Source organism: Microcebus murinus, chromosome 23, assembly GCF_040939455.1.
Source record: "Microcebus murinus isolate Inina chromosome 23, M.murinus_Inina_mat1.0, whole genome shotgun sequence".
Lineage (NCBI taxonomy): Eukaryota > Metazoa > Chordata > Mammalia > Primates > Cheirogaleidae > Microcebus > Microcebus murinus.
The window spans coordinates 23692798-23714702 of record NC_134126.1 but is presented as its reverse complement, the minus strand read 5'-3'; the positions used below and the strand labels follow the sequence as shown (position 1 = coordinate 23714702).

The window sequence follows — 21905 nt, the reverse complement described above, 5'->3', positions numbered from 1 at the left end:
AAACCCAAACCGTGTTTTTTTCTCTGCTCACACCGATTGACAGAGAAGACACCTTCTGTGATCAAATGTAGGGGGTTGTCCCCACCAACAAGTAGTGGACACCAGCTGGGTATCTTCCAATTTAATTCCTTAATTCCGACACCATCTACCTGGAGAATAGCATGAGAGTCCACAGGTTGAAGGCTCAGTCCCCAAGACTGTCCCCTCCCCCACACACACACCAGTTCTGCAGAACTTCTAACCAGCTTCAAGTTGGGGCTCCCATGACTCTCTTTGGGTTTGATTAATTTGCTGGAGCAGTTCTCAGAACTCAGGGAAACAATATGTACTCGCTTATTAGAAAGGATACTATAAAAAATAGAGATGAAGAGATACACAACGCAAGGTATGGGGGAAGGGGCCTGGAGCTTCCACCCCCCCTCAACCACCCCCTCCCTGGCACACCACCCTCCAGGAACCTTCGTGTGTTCAGCTATCCCAAAGCTCTCCAAACCCTGTCCTTTTGGGATTTCGTTGAGGCTTCATCACGTAAGCATGATTGACAACAGTGTAGAAATGTGATTGAACAAAGAGCACACGATCTAAACCCAGCAAGTCCTGTCTATTTAGACTTTTCTTGGCCTCCTGGTGTAGCATTCCTTTCTCTAGGGTATGGAGCAGGACCTCTTCTGTTATGAGGGTCTTTTGACCTACAATCAGATTTCACCTTGGGCAAGTGAAAGGACAGAAGTTCAGAAAGAGATATTCTGCTTCCTGAGGCCTAAAGTGCCCCAACATTATAGCAAAAGGCTGTAACAAGGGCTATGGGAATTATGAGCCAGTAATGATGGACAAAAACCTATATGTATTATACATATATATGCATACATAAAATCATATCACAAGCAGGTTAACCATAACTACATAATCTATAAGCTCAATCCTTATAATCAAAAAACATTTCATAGCCATTGAGTATTTTGTATTAGTGAGCCTTTGCAGTGTTACCCTTTCAACTTCTATTTGTTTTTTTCTACACCACTGTCTTGTAACCCAGTCACTCTGCACACTAGTAACATTTGTGTCAAACTGCAATTTCCCTCTCAATACATGAAATCCAACCCTCTTCTACATAACCCAGCCTAGTATAGGAGTGGAGGCCACATGCACAAACGAAGTAGATATTAAAATTAGTTTATTTTTCTACTTAACTTTTAATAAATGAGAAGAAACACAGTAGTCTGTCTCATATAGAACATTTATAATACATAACAATCCATAAAGCCTCATGGTGAGGTAGGAACAGCTTTGGAAAATAACACACAGTCATAAAACATACAAAAAGTTAAGTAAAATGTTGCAGCACTCAAGACATTTGATCTGCATCTGCATTTAATGAGATGATAACTGCATTTAATTGTGCCACATCTGGTCCAAAGGACAGGCCACAGCAGACACAAAAACAACACAATATGGAAGTTTCATAAAGAATCACAGAATACACTGATATACTTCATTGTGCTGTTTCAAGGCAGAACCATAACATGGCAATTTGTGTCTTTTTTTATATATAACCACACATTAATTGTATGTTACATTCCCTCCAGCATCTTTTTGCCAAAGACACTGGACCATAAAATTTTTGGTTTAAAAGTTTAAATTGAATAACATACAAAAGGCTCTTGTGCCAGTGAAAATGACTGCTAAATATTCCAGAGCTTGTTAGTAAAACAAAATAGCATCACCACATAATATTGGTAGAGCTACATCAAAATAGTGCTATTACAATTCCCATTTCATAGATGGTGAAACACTGTATGACATGGTTTCAATTTAAAAAACAACAAAAATCCCTCTACCTTCCCAAGAGTTTTAACACTGTTTTATGACTTAACTGAAACTCAGTATTAAAATAAATATTTTTATATTGTAGAATTACTCTCTGTGTGAACATCTTAAGACAGCAGGTTAATGACATTTTTATCATTCAAATGCTATCTGCTTATAAACAGTAAAAATCTTCAACTCAATACCAGTTAACCTACTAAATATTTCACATTAGATTCCATAGGTCTTTTCCCTCAAAACTTTCAAAAATTCATAATTAACTGAGGATGTTAACAAGACACAAACATTTTAACATAGCCTTCTACCTACTGATTTTCCAAGGTGCACTTGATGGAAATTTTTCCTATTCAAATTACATACCTTAGCTGTTCAACATATTGTTTTCTAAAACATTAAAACACACATAGCAAGGTTCTTGAGGATTTTGCTTTTTAGGTTCCGAGTCCATGTTTTCACAATGCAGGTACCCTTCAGAAAAAACTAAACAATCATCCAAGCTAAATAGTGACAATGGAGAATCAAATCTCTCATCACTAAGGCTGCACTTGGCTTGGGAAAGATTCTGATTGTTTTAATTCAGGCACATGCAGCACCTCCTTTTCACTAAACTCACACCACAGACAAGTTTCTAAACACATATTCTACACTGGTCTTGCTCAAATATAAAAGAGCCAGCAGGAGAGATGCAACTCCTAAAACTGATGCAGTGTTATAAAACAGCATATTTAAATATTGGGTTTTAAGTTGTCTAATAATTCAGGGTATTTCCCTCATTTTCTTTCAGAAAGGAATAAACTATTTTGGAACTGACACTTAAACCCCAACAATATTTAAATATAAAGCATGTCTTTTTTGTTTTTTAAGATTATGCTAATATAGCTAAAATGGGTTAGAAAGTGCATTGTAAAGAAATAAATAAATTCTCCACTAAAACTCAAAAGGTGAGTCAGTGCTCACTGATTTTGCTATGACAAAGTCCTTTGAAAAAAGAAAATTTTATGGTACCACTTTGTTATATATAAGCTACTTAAAATTATGAAAAGTGAAATAACTAAAGCCTAAAGGCTGTTATCTTCAAAGCACTTTGAAAAAAAACAAACCATAGCCCTTGTCCCATGCTTATATACCATTTTTTAAAATCCTCATTCAGTTTATGTCTTATATTTAGATGTTATACCTCCTTTAAAACAGACCCAAAATAGAGTATTTGTAAAGAAAACCCCAATGAATGTAATATATTTAACCAGTTATCTATTGTATCATTGCCGAAATGTTTACATAACATCGTTTTCAGATCTTAATAAAATGTTCTATAAAGTGTTAAATCAGGAATGTACAATGATAAGTACAATTCACAGCTTTTTCTCGTCTACCCAGATAATGAGATTCCCCCAAATGATGTTTTAAAAAAATCCCAAACCTTTTTGCAAAATTCAAGGTAACTATCAGTTTAGGGACTGAATTATACAATAGCAGATAGTATTAAAAGATCAAGATGTATTGCAGAACTGGCAGGTTATGGTTTTGGCCCATAATAGTAAATGTGAACTTACAAACTATGTTCCTAAAATTACCACATTCTCATTGGAAAAATCAGCTGTTTTAAATAGGCCCATTGCCAGCAATAGGCTTATACTAGGAAAAAAACCCTAAACACCCCAAAGATCATCCCTTTAAAATGTAACTGTCAAATTCCAACACTTTCATCTCTTGACCCATTAAACAATGAATTATTTCAAATCTCAAAAGGTAGCCAATCCCAAAAGTAGTCAGCTATAAAAGTTACTGAAGTAGTCAGAATACCTTGTTTCTAGAAAAATAGAGCTATACATGATAACTGATGCTAATATCCATCCCTTTGAGGACAAAAGTCTACATTCTCATCACAAAGCACAACCCCCCTGTCAAGAAAAATATAACTTAAATATCCTTAAATAATATTTGTGTAGGATTTGAAATCTATAGCAATAATGAAATAGCCAAGAACAATTTCCTGTGTAGATAGGTGGCATCTTGCAAAATAAGCCACTATTGGAAGATCCAAGCAATGTCAAGACAGGATGACTTATAGAATGCTTTAATTATTAATTTTGTTTTCTAAGAATTTAATATCCAAATTGCATTAACTTCCTGATTTTTTTCTTTCAAGGTAGTTGCTCTTGGCAAAGTACAAGCATTGTTGGTCATGCTTGGAAAACTTTTTTAAAATCCATTCATGATTGGTCACCATGAAATGACTTTAACTTTGAAAAGTTTTTTTTTTTTTAAACATACACAATTTAAAAGACTACATTAATAGCTTGCATTTAGCATGTAATTATTAGATGCTAAGTTAACAGCCTTAAAAATATTTATATATTTTGCGAGTAAACTTTCAGCTCAATGTTTCCATACCAATCTTTCAAAGTAATGCTGGTGAACATGTCCATGTTTTAGACTAACTTTGGTAGGATAAAATGAGTCGAAATTCTCAAAATAACTTAGAAATGTGGTCTGAATATTGATATACAATAATCTAAGTATTTAGTTTGGTAAACTTCCATCCCTGCTTTTACTTCACATATGCCGTATTGTGTGTAAACTATAGTTCAATTTGTTAATTATCTCATGTTCATCAGACTAATACTCAGCAATATAGAATACAGAATAGTAACTTTTCCTACTAATAGCCACGAGTCACTCTTAAAATATGCTCCCATTATGCTATGGAATGATCTCAAAGGGCACGTAAATATTACCTAAAACGTTAAAGGAAATAAACTGTTGATGATCTTAAGAGTTCTAGCAATTATTAATATAATTCTAATAAAGTATAACATTGGGGGAAAAGAAAAGCAGAGAAATTCCAGTAACAATTTTAATTTATTTATCCCCCTAATTTTTATCATGGGAAAACTGGAAATCAAATGTCATTATGTTATATAAGGTTCATACTTACTTTAAACAAAAATGTAACATAGTGTTAAAACTGGCTTTCCAAAACTGTTACAGCATAGCTGTACTCTGTACTAATAATCACAAAGTTGTAATATAGAACTCTATTATGCAGTCCCATTATGTTCTTACAAAAATAGAATTAAACTGTGTGACCAGACGAGTACTTCAATTACACTACTTGGCAAACTTAGAATTTCAATGGAGTCTTTTTCCTCTTGCAGTTTAAAGCAAAAAGTCACATCTTTTTCAAGACTCACAAAGATGATTCAGGTTGGTTGTTTGGCATTTTCTTTATGTCTACCACAACAGCAGGGATGTTTTCAACTTTAGTCCTCTTGGGCTTCTTCTCTAGATTGTCACTAAGTTCTAAACAAGAAATGCTAATTGCTGGGGTCTTTTCTGTATCCTTTCCAGAAAGGGCTTGTGGCAGTGCCCCACAACATTGCTTCAAAGCACACTGAGTTCTGCAGGCAAGTTCACACGGGACTACACCTGATTTAGAGCCTACACTAGCAAATTCAGGCTGAATGGTAGTAGCGTGAATTCCGTGATTATGAAAAACGTCTTTAATGGTTTTAGCCACTTGCATGTATGATGTTGGATCTTCACATTTTATGTGAGCAGTGGCAATGATTCTGCTCCCAGCAAGTTGCCAAACATGTAATTCATGAACTTCCTCAACTCCTTCAACATTTCGAAGTTCTTTTATCAAATTTCTGATATCAATTTGTTTAGGAACAGTTTGTAGAAGGATAAGAGCAGATTCCTTAAGTAATGGATAAGTTGTGTAAAGAAGTATACAAACCATTACAATACAGAGAGTTGGATCTAAATATAGTACCCAGCAAGGACCAGCCTCATAAACTGGTGCATGAGTACTATTAATTACTTCTACAAATGCTTTGCAGGGGTCAGGGGTACATGGGTTCACACAAAAATCCCCTTCAGAACAACCTTTCCAAGAAAAGTAAAAGACCAAGGCATTTACTACTACAATGACTGAACCCAAGGCATCTCCAAGGACATGCAGAAAAACTCCACGCATGTTAAGTTGTCCAGCCCTGTCTTCTTCTTCCAATTCCACACGGTCAGGTTCTCTGATAAGATTCCCATTCACTTGTACTTCCACTGGATCATTATTTGGGGATTTTTCTGGATCTACAAAGAAATAAAAATTTTGTATCAATTACATTTAAAGTGTTTATATAAACATCCTAGTCTAATTCCACCTAAGTGGTGAAGATGGAAAAAATTTTTTCATAAAGCACAATAAAAATATGTGCTCAAAGCAACTTAATAAAAAATTGACATTCTGGGAACAATCCGGGACATAACAGCCAGGGTTAAATTAAGTCATTATGATATTGCTTTTCCACTTTCCTAACCACCTTCTCTCCTACACCCCTCCAAAAAAGTCTGTCTTTTCTATAGGGCTCAGTCCCGTAAACATTCTGCTATACTTTTTGCCATATACAAAAGAAAATATAAAATTGAACTCTATCGCCCAAAATTGAATGCAGCTATGGAAAAGTCTACTAATATAAAATGCCTGATTTGACACTGGGCTCTCTCGAGTCACTCTTTGTCACCGAGGTTAATTGCTTGAGAATAAAATCGGTTTTAACTTTTAAACTTTTATCATGAATATAAGTCTCTTGGTAGAGGGAGTTTAAAAACTGACAAATCAACAATCACAAGGCTATTAGAAAAGTTGGAACTAAATGATCACTACTTGCCGTAGCTTTCAAAGCAAAAGTATTGACCTCCTAAAGGAACTACACACTACAGTAGTTTCATTTTCTTTGGAGTAACACCTTGCTGGGTGGAGTGAGAGGAAATTCACTTCACTCATTAAACTTTTCAACGTACAATTTGAATTTCACTAACATATCATGCACTTGAAAAGGAAAATTGTCTATGTAGTATGATATAACATGGTAAATAAATATAAATGAAAGGAAATACATCAAATTGTTAACATCACTGAGCTTGGGTAGTAGGACATTGGTTGATTCTTCCCCATCTCCTTTCAACATTTATTTTCCAAATCTCCTTCAACAGCACTGACGTTTAGAATGAAAAGCATCCATGAAAAATATAAGATGAAAAAAATTATTATCACTTTCATTTCGGTAAGATTATGAAAAGTCCTAAGCGAAGTAAATATTAAACTTGCCCAGACAGATCCTAAATCTATGATTGTCAGGACTAGGGGTCAATTAGCTGAAACATACATTGCAGTTCATAAAAGAAACCTTTAACCAAGGTTGATATGCTGCGAATGCGATATTACGAAACTTGTTCAATGGGCATAAGAACTACTTTGGCAGAGCAATGTTTCCAACACCCAACAACTAAGGACCAATTGGGGATTTTCTCCATTTCCCAAAAGGGCCAAGGAATTGAATTGGGAAGGATTTTTGATCCTATTATAACCATAACTAGGAAAGTCTCTAGGACTGCATAGGGATCGTGGTCACTTGCTGACCCTTTTCCTAGGGCCAGACTTACAAACCCCACCTACATAAATCCCACCACGCCGGCACCACCCCGACTCCTTACACTCCGGGTGAAGGGGGACCCAATTTCCCAGTGTGGCGGGGCGTGTGCAGGACCGGGAGGGGCCGGGAGGGACCAGGAGGGACCAGGAGGGAGCGCGAATGAGGTGGCACGGGCCGGCTCGGGCACCAGGGGGCGTGCGGGCCATCCCGCCGAGGGCCAAGGAGGGTCCGGGCTCCCCAGTCCCAACCACCTGCGGCGGCGACTTTCTCTGCTCACCTGCCGGGTCCAGCTTCAGCCCGTTAGAGTTGCCAGCACTGGTCACCAGGGTGTTGGTCTCCTCCGGATCTGGCCCTGGCTCGCCCGGGGCCTCGTTGATGTCGCTGGACCCCGCGCGGTTGCTCTTGAGGCGGCCCCCCTTGGGGAGGCCGTGGCTGTGGCCGTGCCCCCCGTGCGAGTGGCCGTGGCCGGAGTCCTGGCTGAAGCCGCTGTGATGGTGGAAGAGGCAGAGCCCCAGCACGTTGACCAGCAGCCCGGCCACGCCGACCGCGAGGACCACCAGCGGCTGCTGCATCTCGTGCGGCTCGATGAAGCGCTCGATGGCCTCCAGCAGGATGGCGAAGCAGAGGCCGGTCAGGAAGATGGCGTTAACCAGAGCCCCCATCACCTCGGCCCGGATCCAGCCGAACGTGTTCTTCTGGGTGGCGTGGGTCCGCCGGGCGAAGCGCTCGGCCACCAGCGCCACCACCAGCGCCAGCACGTCCGACAGCATGTGGAAGGAGTCGGAGAGCATCGCCAGCGACGAGGTCACCCGGCTCACCACCACCTCCAGCACCATGAACATGAAGGTCAGCATCAGCATGCACAGCAGCCGGCCCCGGTTCCGACCCCAGCACCCCATGGCTGCGGCTGAGGGGCCCGCCGAGCGCGGCCCGGCGACTCGGGAGGCGGCGGCGAGGCGCGGAGCGGCGGCGACCCGGAGACGGAGGAGGGGGGCGACGCGGGGCTCTCACCGCCGGAGTCGGGCCGCTCGGGAAACCGCTGAGGGCCCCCGCGGCCGCACGGGGGCGAGCCCGGGGTCAAGCCGCCGAGCCCCGCGCCTGTGGGCGCCCTCGGCCAGCCGGCGGCGCCGCGGCGAGCAGCTCCTCAGGCGCCCGAGCTCGGACGCGGCGCCGAGGCCCGGCTCGGCCCCAGCGGCCCCCACACCCACAGCGGGGCGGCGGCGGCGGGGAGCAGGGGCTCCCGGAGCTGGGGCACCGCGAGCCGGAGCGGGAGCAGGGACAGGAGGGCGGCGGGCGAGGGCGACCGGCAGCTCCGCGCGGAGAAGGCTCCGAGCATCTGAGAGCCCTCCTTGCTGGTCTTCTCCGCTGCTACTAGACAGAGGAGCTGACGGCTGAGGAGCTGAAAAGGCGGCGGCCACGGCAGCTGCACTCGGCCCGGTCTCGGGCGCCTTCTTCGCCCCCCCGCCTTTGCAGACGGTTTACAAAAAAACTTTGCTTTGCACTCGGAACCCCCGTTTTCACACGGACCCGAGCGTGACAAGGCCTTGAAACCCCGCCCACCCGGCCCGGTACGCTTTCCCATAGGTCAGAACGCCCTCACGACAGCCGCCGCGTCCCGCCTATCGGCGCTCGCTATTGGATGGAAGCTCGGAGGGGCGGGAGGGGGCGGGGTCGTGGCGCCAACTGATGGGGGCGGGGTCTTTTCCTCCAGTAGCCGGGCGTGGGCCAGGGGGCCGCGGCCGGGTGCAGCGGCGGGCGTCGTGGGGGCGCGGGCCGCGTGCAGTGGGAGAAGGCGGGGCAGCCCGGGGGCCTTTCTGGCGCTGCGGAGACCGGGCTCCCACGCTGCAGGTCATCATAGCCCCCAGAACACCTGCGCGGCCGGGCTCAAACAGACTTTGATCCTCGGAGCCTAGTACACGTGGGGGCGGGCCGCGCCGCGCGGCTGTGTGACAGATCGGAGGCTAGGGAGGGGTCGAGAGGGGGAGCCCCACGGTGCGGGGCCCTTGGGTGCGCCCGCCTGTCACAGGAGCCTGAGACTAGGCCGGCAGGTTCATAAACAAGTGCCGCACTTAACTTGTGACTCTGCTCGACACCAAGCAGAGCAGTCCTCCAGTCTAGCCAGTGGCTCAGATGAAGCTTTGTAAATGTTTTAGTGAAGCAAATTACCCCTATCACCATCATCCCCAGGAGACCTTGTGTAAGGTCAGGTATTTCTGTCACTGATTAAGGACAATTTCTTTTTTTTATTTTTTATATACATTTATTTTAATTTTTTTTTCTTTCTTCCATGCTAGTGAGGTTGAAAGGAGAATTTCGGGTTCAGACCTCAAGCAGGAGAAACCTGGGTTCTGGTCCTTGCCTTGTGACTCATCAGCTGTGTGGCTTTGAGCGAGTCCCCTAATCTCTCTAGACCTGTTTCTTCATTTATAAAGGGTTGGACAAATGAAACTCTTCAGATTCCTTCTGGCTGTGAAATTCTAAGGCTCTATGATGTAACATTTTATTTATAGACTACAAACAGTGGAATCCTGTGTTCGTTGCTATGGGGAGTGGGAATGAGCTTTCGTCCAGGTGGAGGTAAAATATAATCATAACATTGTTAAAATACTATGAACGACTCTTCCTAAATTGTGCTAACACTGGTTTAGGTTGAGTATATATGTGCTGTGCCATGGGTGGAGATTAGTTGATCCAGAAGGGAAAGGCTTATGATCTAAGGTTGGGTGGTGGCTAGAAGCATCAGAGAGGCCTGAGCTGGACTCCAAAGGCCTCACCACAGCCCCAGAACAGGAGGAAGGACCCCAGCTGCTCTAGATTGCTACAAGATAACACAGTGGCAGCCATTGTTAAGATCTGCCTATAAGGCTTGTTTGAAGCTATGTTATTTGCATTGTTTTAGTATTCTTATTATTCCTATAATTTTCCCCCCTTTTATTTGGTGTATTTCTCATCTCCCCAGACTGGAGAGCCAGATCCTTGCTTTCTGTTTCTGTTTTGCTGGAATAGAATAGAGGAAAGTTTCCAAGACATTATGAAGGAAAACTTGGTAGAATTTGATGATTAATTGGGTTTCGGGAGGGAGAACAAAGACAGTCACTAAATTTCTAACTTGATAAGGACAATACAGCCTTAAGCAGGTGAGAAAGTTGGGAAGGGAAGGGCCAAGGAGCTGGCTTTAAGGGAAAAATTGAGCTCCATTTTTAATATGCTTAATTTGAAGTGAAGTCTGGGTTTTGACAGTGCTAAGGAGTAGATCAGTGAGTTTTACAACTTCCATAGCCTCTTGTCCTTTGATATGGGCAATTGACATTTTTCTGATCACATATAAACACAGCTTTCAACTTCCTTCCAACCAGCCCTTCCTAATAGAAATTGGGGAGCCACTTGGTCAAGATATCTTGATGGAAACGTCCAGGAGGTAGTTGGAAGATCGTTTGACCTCCTCTGGGGGCTGCTGTGACCCTTTATTTAAAAAGTTGATGTCTCCAAATGTGAGAATTTGATACCCAAGAAGAACCAATAGAGCCACCAGAACGTCTGTCCTGCACGAGGTCCCGCCCATCCTGGCCTCGCACCCCGGTCCTGCACCAGTCCGGCCCAGGCCAGTCTAGCCCGCACCATGCTGTTCGGAGCAGGCACCAAGTGCATCAAATTAGTGCTCTTAGGATTTAACTTGATCTTCTGCCTTACGGGGTTTGTAGTCCTTGCCGTTGGACTATGGCTCCGATTCGACCCTCAGACCAAGGGCATCTTCGATCAAGAAACTAACTATAATAATTCCAGCTTCTACAGAGGAGTTTACATGCAGATCGGAGCCGGCGTCCTCATGATCCTGGTGGGCTTCCTGGGCTGCTTCGGCACTATGCAGGAGTCCCGGTGCATGCTGACCGTGTTCTTCAGCTTCCTTTTGCTGATACTTGCCATGGAGATCGCTGCGGCCAAGTGGGCGTTTTCCCACAAAGATCAGGTGATTAGGGAGATCCAGGATTTGTACAGGGACACCTACTACAGGCTGAAAGCCGGCGAAGGGCCCCACCGGGAAACGCTGAAAGCCATCCACTACGCGTTGGACTGCTGCGGTTTGACTGGGGGCGTGGAGCAGTTTATCTCGGACATCTGCCCCAAAAAGGGCTTCCTCTACAGCATCACCATGAAGTCCTGCCCGACGGCCATCAGAGATGTCTTCCAGAACAAATTCCGCTTGATCCGCAAAGTGGGCATCAGCATTGCCGTGTTCACGGGCTTTGGCATGATCTCCAGCTTGCTGCTGTGCTGTGCTCTCCGCAGAGACTGAGAGATGGTCCGGACTCAGCTTGCGTCCCTGAGCAGGGATGTCTACCCCAGAGGGACAGTTGGGTTCTTTTTGGATTTTTGCCACTAAATTTAGTATTCATTCTGCATTTCTAAACGAAAAAAGTTATTGTGTGGCTTGTCTTTTAATGCTTTATTCCATATTGATATTTGTAGCTGAGGGGGTCTGGTTTGCTTTTGGTTTATTTTTTTGTTTGTTTGTTTTTGCTTGTTACGTTAAGCAGAAGTCCTACAATGAAAGGTACTATATTTGCTAGACTCTAGACAGAAGATACTGTACATAAAGAGAATTTTTTTTTCTTTAAGTAGATAAAAATGTCTATCAAATTTAATCAGGTTGTAACTTATATTGATGACAATTTGATACATAATAAAAGATATGACAACAACAACAACAAAAAAAAAGAGAACCAATAAGATGCTAGAGTCAGGAATGCTTCACAAACAGGGTAGCGATCCTTCCATAACTAAACAGATTAAATTGGGAGATGTTTAGACCCACGTAAAAACAGGCTCTTAGGCTGAACTCAGTTGTCACTTCTAAGAACAACTTTGTGTACACATTTAAGCCATTTCCCAGACAATGTGCATTATTCCCTCATAACCTGGCAGGGGGTTGGGGGTGGGAGGGCAGCATATTTTCTGGGTTGTAGAAAAGTTAAAATCATGCACTCCAGAGAGAGTAATACCATTTACCTAACTGTAAAACATTTCAGTCAAACAAACTTTCCTTCTCCTAGCATAGGCAAAAGACTTTGGTAACTTGACTCAAATTTTTCCTTTTTCAGTTACTTGTCCTGGTGTAGTGTTAATACAGCCAGGAATGGATTAAAATGAAGGCAAACTATAGGATTATGCACAAACTCGCCTGGTCATTGTAGCCCCAGGTTAAGTAAGATGGCCTGGCCTTTTCATCCTACTGGTTGAGAAGCTTCCTGATGTCTGCTTCCTACCCAAACTGACTAAACCCAGCATACTTTAAAGATGACAAAATAATGCTCCTTTTGGAAAGAGATTGCCAATTTGAATGAAAGTCAAGTGCTTACCACAAACTTTGCAATCTCAAAGCACTCTGGAGTCTGCTTGCTCTCAATGAAAGTTTAAAAGAATCTTGGAGGATTCTTGTAAGAATTGCTAAACACAAACACCCCTCTGAATCTGGGTGATCAAAATCAGGAGTGTATAAAGCTGTACCTTGCTTGGAAAGACAGGAACAAAACCATGTGAAAACCAGGTTGTATTTGACTTTGGTTGACAGTAAATCACTTCTAATGTTCAATCTGAAAGCAAAAATGATGAGGAAATCAGGTTTTGGTGGTTTTCTGTCTGTCTTTTGGAACATACTTGAATAATTATTACAAATATGAACTGAAATCTCTAGCAACATAAGGGCCAAGTTTGATTTTTCAGCTGATCTCAGAGAAGCAGGCAGTAGAACAAAGAACAAACAAGTAACAACGCAGTAATAAAGCCCAGAAACAGCACAAAAGATCTCAGAGGTATAAGGGAAACCACACGAAAAAAACAGAGCAGGAAACCCACATGGAAGCAAAGGGGAAAATAGGAACAGCGTGAAGAGTAGAATCCTACAGTACAGTGGGAGTCCCAGGAGTTGCCTAGCTGTTTATATTTGCTGGGTAAGCTAAAGAATGGCAGGTGAGGGCCAGCAGCAAAAGGAAACTCATTTTTCTTGGAGACTGAAAACTGGATCTAAGTTCTCTAGTCATGCCTGGAAATTAAATAGACATAAAGGCCCTGACACTGATACAGAAAGGCTCATTCAAAGCATTTGTGAATTTCTTGGGTGCATTGTTATGTAATAGCAGAAACTGTTGAAGGTGGTCAGTCTTAAGGTTTAGGCTGAATGGTCAGTCTTAAGGTTTAGGCTGAATGCCTGTTCTTTCTTTAGCCCTTCTACTCTTGGAGCTGGAGATGGTAATTGACACACAAAGTATAGAAGTTTTAAAAAGAATGAAATTCTCCAACTAGTAAAGGTAATATAAAAGTATAAAAAATGAAATTTAATGTAAAAATGAATGACTCTATCCACAACTTGTCTATAAAGATGATGCTGATAGAGCATTTTGAAAGGATCACTCACCTAACAAGGATGATAGAAATTTCAGGGGACTGGCCCTTAGAAGTTACTCTGTGACTTCGGATAAGTTCTTAAACCTTCGTGGGCATCCCTATAAGCATCTTTTCAGTGAGGGGTTCTATACAATGGTTTCTTAGCTGCAGTTAAGAGATGAATCAAGAAGATGGAACTGCCTAGTGGACACTGTCAAGGTGGGCCCTTTCAGGCCACCAGTACTTGGGGTCACCATGAATCCAGGGCTGACTTCTCCACTCACAAATTCACAAGCTACCTTTGTATTATGTCGCCTGCGGAGAACTCATTCACGTGGACTCAGAAAGGACACATTTGCCAGTCAGATCCCCAGTTTGTTCACCTTCTCTGTCTAGAGGGGTGAGCTCATTACACAGAGCCGCCCGCTCTCGTGGTGGCCAGGGCCTCTCAGAAGGAAGGCCACCTGCAAAGAAAGAACCTGGACAGCAAGAGTTGGAACTTCTATGGAAGGGAGCATTTTCAGTCTCTCTTCTAGACTATACAAGTATACTGCCTGTCTCCGCACATCCACGCTGCCCTCCTGCTCCTGACTTACACTCCATTTTTCTGCCAGAATGATCTTTCCAAAACCCAGTTCTGATCACCGCACAACACACATCCTCCATCACCCCCACCGCCATCGCAGCTGAGATCCTTCAGTGGCCTCCCGGTGCTCGGAGGAGAATCACTGGGGTGCAAGGGCTGCGGCAGTCCCAGTTTGGCCCTGGCTGCCCTCCCCAGTCTCATGATGTCACTCCACCTAACGGGACTGGCCTTTCTGACCACCGCGAGTCCGCACGTTCCTTCCTGCCCAAAAGCCTGTGCACTGTTCCTGCTCCTAGGACACTGTTCCCTCCCTGCTTCCCACATTGATTCTTTTTTTTGAGACAGAGTCTCAGTCTATTGCCCGGGCTAGAGTGCCATGGCATCAGCCTAACTCACAGCAACCTCAAACTCCTGGGCTCAAGCAATCCTCCTGCCTCAGCCTCCCAAGTAGCTGGGATTACAGGCATGCACCACCATGCCCGGCTAATTTTTTCTATATATTTTTAGTTGGCCAATTAATTTCTTTCTATTTTTAGTAGATACAGGGTCTCGCTCTTGCTCAGGCTGGTCTTGAACTCCTGACTTCAAGCCATCCCGCCTCTACCTCCCAGAGTGCTAGGATTACAGGCGTGAGCCACCGTGCCCGGCCGTCCCACATTGATTCTTGCTCATTCTGTAGCTTTTGGCTCAAGAATCACTTCCTCGGGAAGTGTTCCCTGACCCCTCTGACCAGGTCAGATGGCTCCAGATGTTCTCTCAGTTCATTGCCCTGCTCTTTTGTGGCACTCAGCAAAAATGCAATTTTACATTAAACTGAATAGTTGATTAGATCATAAACTCTATGAGGACGAGGACAAGTGTGTGCTTTTGGTCACCTATATCCCTAGCCAGCTCGGCACATGGGAGGGAGGGGTAGTCAGTAAAGGTTTGTTGAATGAATGAATGTTGATAAGTTTTCTTTTCTCAACTTAGTAATTTTTGTATTCATCCCACAGATCTTACTGAACACCCACAATCCTGTATCTACACTGGAACACGAGAATCAGAGGACCCATTTCCTCCGGACAGTGTAGTAAACCTCATGACACATTCATTAATTAGCTCACTTTTTTCTTTACTTTAAGCAGGCTACCACCCTTCTGCTGGGATATTATCTCACACAAGATGCAATTAATTGGATGAAACTGGGACCCACCCATGAAATCTACCATGATAACATTCTAGGTTCTCGTACAGTTTCAGAATCCTTTGAGCTTCATGATGACCCTATGGAGTTCACAGGGCAGCTTTTGTAGATTATGGACTGAGACTCCAAGAAGTTAAAAACTTTGCTCAAGATCCTGCAGCTTATGAGTGTGAGGCCCTAGCAACATTTTTATTTTTAACGTCGTACCCAGATTTGGGGAGAACAAACTTAGTCTGAGGCTTGACACTTATATGCACTAAATACTACAAATTCTACAGTTCATCTCAATTCCAAAAGTTTCTGGTTCTATAATTTTCTTATTAATTTGTAATTACCATAAGGACTAAGGGGAGGTGGCCTACTTGTGAGTGACACCTCTTTAACAGGTCACTCCAAGTTCTGATTCTCTAGGGATATATTCCAAAATTGGGTCCTAGTCACACATAATTCTGTTGGAGGAATTAGTTTTCTGCCTACCGCTTTTATCCATTTTTTACTTTCAATTTCTTTAACAACCTGAATATCCTCCAAAGGGCTAATGTTAATGGAAACAGTGTCTCCTCAATCTGTTAGTCCAGTGCTTCTCATATTTTAACTTGCACACAAATCACCTGGGAACTCTGGCTGAATGGGTCTGCAGGGGCCCCTCAGATTCTGCACGTATAACAAGATCCTGGGTGATGGAGCTCATGGCTGGTCCCAGACCACACTTCGACTTCCCAAGCATTATGAGATTGCACTTTTCACTGTGGAAGGAGGATAGTGCATGGAGTTAAGAGATTCCCAGAAAAAAATATCTTCATGCTTAAAAATTCATGAATTTTACTTTTTATTTTATATTCATCTGTCATATTTGAAATTTATTTTAAAATGAACAGATATGACTTCTATATTAAAATTTTTAATGAAATCAAATGTCTTCTCCTTGTAGGAAAGTACTCTTTAAAATTAATCAAACTCCAGGTGCAAATAAGCATTTCGGTTTTTGCTTATGCTATGTCAGAGAAAAATAAGGACTTTATAGCTTTTGGAAACATTTTGCTATTCTGACTGGAATTAATGGCCCCTGAAGCCTGACTAACAGGCTGGGCTGAGGACTCACAGTACCATTGCAGCACCACTGCAGTACCACACAGCACCACTTGTAGTGCCACTCGCAGTACCACTCGCAGTACCACACAGTACCACTCACAGTACCAGTTGCAGTACCACTCACAGTACCACTTGTAATGCCACTTGCAGTACCACTCACAGTACCACACAGTACCACTCACAGTACCACTTGTAGTGCCACTCGCAGTACCACTCACAGTACCACACAGTACCACTCACAGTACCACTTGTAATGCCACTCACAGTACCACTCACAGTACCACTCACAGTACCACTGCAGTACTACACAGTACCACTCACAGTACCAGTTGCAGTACCACTCACAGTACCACTTGTAATGCCACTTGCAGTACCACTCACAGTACCACTTGTAATGCCACTCACAGTACCACTCACAGTACCACTGCAGTACTACACAGTACCACTTGTAGTGCCACTCGCAGTACCACTCACAGTACCACACAGTATCACTCGCAGTACCACTCGCAGTACCACACAGTACCACTTATAGTACCACTCACAGTACCTCTCAGAGTACCACTCACAGTACCTCTCACAGTACCACTCACAGTACCACTCACAGTACCACACAGTACCACACAGTACCACTTATAGTACCACTCACAGTACCTCTCACAGTACCACTCACAGTACCACACAGTACCACACAGTACCACTTGTAGTACCACTTGCAGTACCTCTCACAGTACCACTCACAGTACCACTGCAGTACCACTCACAGTACCACTTGCACTCAAACCTTCCGTTATCTGACAAGACATGTCTGTCCCATCAGGCATTACTGATCAAATCCTCACGGGTAGCATAAAAGACTAAAAATGAAAGAAGGGTATTTAGTATTCAGCTTGCACCAGGAACAGCAATAGCAGTGGACTCCAAGAAGAGTCGCTGGGAGATGAGAGTCGAGACACTTCTGTCTGTCTGCTGATTCTATAGGAGGAGAGCAAAGGTCTAACTTCATGACTTCTATCTCTCCAGACCATTCCCCTGAGCCCTTGACACTGACTGGACTTATGCTTTACATTGGCTTTCCAGGTTGGCTCCATCATAAGGTCAGAGTTGACCATCTCTTATTCTTAGGAGAGATATTGCTCAGTCCCCAAAGTGCCATTGCCTTAGAAGTGACCACAATCAGAGCTATGGGAAATTGTGTTTCTAGAAGCTGCTCATGCAAGCGTCTCCAAATTTTGAGTGCAATCCTTTAAATGGAAAAACCAGTGTCTGTTAAACTGGAGCAATGGAGAGTGTCTTATCTCTCAATTGTCTCCTGGTGTGCAACCTAGGAAGCTAGAAGAGCTAAGTCAAATGGAAAAAAGAGTCTGGCTCCACACGTTGCAATGAAAAGAACTATGAGCTATTAAGTATTCCTTTCTGTTTCTGTGGCCAGACCTCTGGTCCAGGCCTATATCATCATTCTCAGCAATTATGCGAGCATTTCCCAATAAGGCTTCCATTCCCCCCTTCTCTAATCTATTTTACATGGTGCTTTCTGATTAATATTCCCATGCATCAATACTCACATGCTGCTGCTGCTCAAAAACTCCCAGTAGTTGCCCATTACCCACAGAATAAGGCCCAAGAGTTTATCCAGGTATTTAAAGTATCTTGCATGTCATCTGAACTTGTCTATCCAAACTTATCTCTCAGGACTCTTCAATACAAGCTCTCTGTCCAAGTCAAATTGTCCTAAGTGATGGCTCCAAGTTACTTAATGGCTCTGTGTCTCTATTTTTTCAATGGAGACCAAAATAATAACCTATCTCATTGGGTTGTTGTGAATCAGATGAGTTCATACATGTAAGATACCTAGGACAATGCCTGGTACATGGAAAGGGCCTCTAGTTGGCTGAAGGAGGCCTCTAGTTTGGCCTCCAAAAAGATATGCCCATGTCCTAATTCCTGGAACCTGTGACTGTTACCTTATCTAGGGGAAGGGTCTTTTGCAGATGTTATTAAGGATCTTGAGGTGAAGAGCTCACCCTGGGTTATCTAGTTGGACCTTATTTTTGCATTCTCTCTTTCTTTCTCTTTTGAACTATAGGAGGGTAATTTACATACATCATAATCCTTCACTTCTAAATACCTTCGTGTGCATTTCACAAAAATAGGACTATTTCCTTACATAAGCACAGTAAATTTATCAACTTCATAAATTTACATTGGTACTGTCCATACGCCAATGTTGTTCTTTGCTCTAACGACGACGTCTTTTGTAGCAGTGCCCGCCCCTCCCCCTCCTGTGCAGAGCAGAGTCCTGGGTCAGGCTGAAGGTCAGTGGTGGGTCCATTTTGCCTCCTTTAATCTGGAATGTTTCCACAGCCTGCCTTTGTCTTTTATGGTGTTGACATTTTTTTAAGAATACCGATTCCCTCGCTTTTTTTTTTTTTTTTTTTTTCCAATGACAAGTGTCCTTATAAGAGATGCACAGGTGGGTCGGGAGTGGTGGCTCACGCCTGTAATCCTAGCTCTCTGGGAGGCCAAGGCGGATGGATTGCTCAAGGTCAGGAGTTTGAAACCAGCCTGAGCAAGAGCGAGACCCCGTCTCTACTATAAATAGAAAGAAATTAATTGGCCAACTAATATATATAGAAAAAATTAGCCAGGCATGATGGAGCATGCTTGTAGTCCCAGCTACTCGGGAGGCTGGGGCAGCAGGATTGCTTGAGCCCAGGAGATTGAATTGAGGTTGCTGTGAGCTAGGCTGATGCCATGGCACTCACTCTAGCCTGGGCAACAAAGTGAGACTCTGTCTCAAAAAAAAGAGATGCACAGGGGAGATTAGACAGAAGAGAAGACCATGTGAAGATGAGGGCAGAGATTGAAGTGAGGCAGCCTCAAACCAAGGAATGCCAACAGCCACCAGAAATTGAAACAGGGAAGAGGATTCTCTCCTAGGCTCCTGGAGGGAGCCCAGCCCAGCCAACACCTTCCTTTCAGACTTCTGGCATCTGGGACCCTGAGACAATAAATTTCGGTTGTAAGCCATCAAGTTTGTAGTAATTTGTTACAGAAGCCACAGGAAGCTAATACAGTTTGACAGCTAATACATATTTAATCACTAAATTTTAGCTATTATTATATTAACAAACCCAAATATACTTTTTCCTTTTCCCCTCAGCATGCTCTATCTCTTTGTTCTCTTTAAGTGTCTGCACAGTACCTTGCAATTCAAAAAAATGGGATCAATGAATGATTGAATAAATGAAAGAGTCCACAGCCATACCACCCTGAACGTGCCCAATCTCGTCTGAATAAATGAAAGAGTAAAGGAATGAATGAACAGCCTATTCCTATCGCTTGCCTTGGTGCCACACGCCTACGATAGCTTTTCCTGACCGTCCTATTCCATAAACTCTAACATACAATGACAAGGACACTCATGCTCGATCCTTTTCGTTTACTGCCCTATAATGTGTCCCTATTTCATGTCTTTCTTGCTCTCCCCAAAGCTTCTTGAGCACAGGGATCATTTCTTTTACCTTCTAGCACCTCCAGGGCCTAGCATGGGGCAGTGACTCGAGTCCATGGCAACAGTAAGAACCCTATTGTAGAAAGTTGTCCACTCATTTGTTTTTTTTTTTTTTTTTTTTTTTTAGAGACGGGGTCTCGCTCAGGCTGGTTTTGAACTCCTGACCTTGAGCAATCCGCCCGTCTCGGCCTCCCAAAGTGCTAGGATTACAGGCGTGAGCCACCACGCCCGGCCTGTCCACTCATTTGTTTCTCAGTCCGCAGTTTCCCCAAGCCCTGGCATGTATTGTGTCCTTGTCAATGACAGCAGATTGCTGCTTGTCAACTGCCTTTCCCAACTGCCCGTAAACCTTCTGGTCACAATATATTTCAAATATCTATTGCAAGTGGAAGGTGAGCTTGAACAGGCGAATTCTTGTGCTGGGTAGACTTGTGTTGAAATAATTAGGCTGCAGCCCCATGCCTGGAAATCTTTCCTAGCATATACGAAGATATGTTGGTCTTCCTGGTGGTTCTCACGGTGGACTTACTCTTACATGTTCACCTGGGAGCCTGTTTTCTTTGTGACCGGGCTACTCCTTCTGTTGGTTGGTGAACCCCTAAACTGCAGGGAGCCAGCTCAGCCAATAGCTTCTCCAGTCCGGTGACAATTACTCTCATGGCTCGATTCTAGTCATTCTCCCCATCCTCATTTTGACCTTATTTTTGCATTCTCTCTTTCTTTCTCTTTTGAAGGTAATTTACATACATCATAATCCTTCACTTCTAAATACCTTCGTGTGCATTTCACAAAAATAGGACTATTCCCTTACATAAGCACAGTAAATTTATCAACTTCATAAATTTACATTGGTACTGTCCATACGCCAATGTTGTCCTTTGCTCTAAGGACAACGTCTTTTGTAGCAGTGCCCACCCCTCCCCCTCCTGTGCAGCGCAGAGTCCTGGGTCAGGCTGAAGGTCAGTGGTGGGTCCATTTTGCCTCCTTTAATCTGGAATGTTTCCACAGCCTGCCTTTGTCTTTTATGGTGTTGACATTTTTTTAAGAATACCAATTCCCTCGCTTTTTTTTTTTTTTTTTAAATGGAACATTCCTATTTTGCATGTGTCTGATGTTTTGTTATGCGCCCTTGGCTGGAATGTCGCAGAATTAACTCTGTGTCCTTCTAAGGGTATCACAGCTAGAGGCACACAACTTTCATCTGCTCCTTTCTGGTAAGGTAAATTTTTATCTCCCAGTCAAGGTGTTGCCCAATTTCTCTACGGTATAATTAATTTTTTTTCTCCCTTGAGCTAATAAGCAGTCTTTGGGAAGATCCTTTTAAGACCATGTAGATATCTTGCTCACCAACATTTCACATCATTGATGATTCCTGCCTGATCCCATCTTTACTGCGATGATTGCCAAATGAGAAATTTCTGGCTCCAATCGTCCCTCCACCTTTACCAGCCAATTCTTGATCTTCTGCTGTACACAGGAGTCCTCCTTTTTCCCCATTAATTTATCTACTATCATTAAGGACTCACAATTTCCTATTTTTTCAGCCGTTTGTAGTTCATTACTGTACTTCATTTTGGTGCTGAATTTGTCCCGGATTCGGCCATCAGAAACCCCTTTAAGCTGGCCGTTGTGTCAGACAGATAATGAAGATTTCTGGATTTTGATTGAATGACAAAATACAAGATGTTAGTATTAATACTTAGTCTGTGCTCACTGGCATAACAGGCAAGCGAGTAAGTAGTACAGTGGTTAAGGGAATTTAGGTAGACCTGGGTTCAATCCTGGCTTTCCTATTTACTAGCAATTGTTCCTTAGGTAGATTGCTTACCCTCTCTGTGCCTCAGTTTCCTCATGACTGTGATCATATTAGAACCCGCTTCCTAG

The 21905-nt window shown here is 43.3% G+C and overlaps 2 protein-coding genes across 2 annotated transcripts in view; one reads left to right on the top strand and one right to left on the bottom strand.

Moving 5' to 3' along the window:
- Positions 1–1157: 1157 nt before the first annotated feature.
- Positions 1158–8810, bottom strand: SLC30A1 (solute carrier family 30 member 1). Its single transcript, XM_012781680.3, has 2 exons — positions 7543–8810; positions 1158–5922 (listed from the first exon to the last, which is right to left on the bottom strand). The coding sequence occupies exons 1-2, from the start codon at positions 8162–8164 to the stop codon at positions 5018–5020; spliced, it is 1527 nt and encodes a 508-aa protein (XP_012637134.1). The 5' UTR covers positions 8165–8810; the 3' UTR covers positions 1158–5017.
- A 155-nt stretch (positions 8811–8965) lies between these two features.
- LOC105880548 (CD9 antigen-like) overlaps positions 8966–21905 on the top strand; it is a 29015-nt gene continuing 16075 nt past the window's right edge. Inside the window, 3 exon segments of the mRNA XM_075996998.1 lie at positions 8966–9113; positions 9776–9842; positions 10622–11616. Of these exon segments, the coding sequence (XP_075853113.1) occupies positions 10885–11616 (732 nt within the window). The 5' untranslated portion in view covers positions 8966–9113; positions 9776–9842; positions 10622–10884.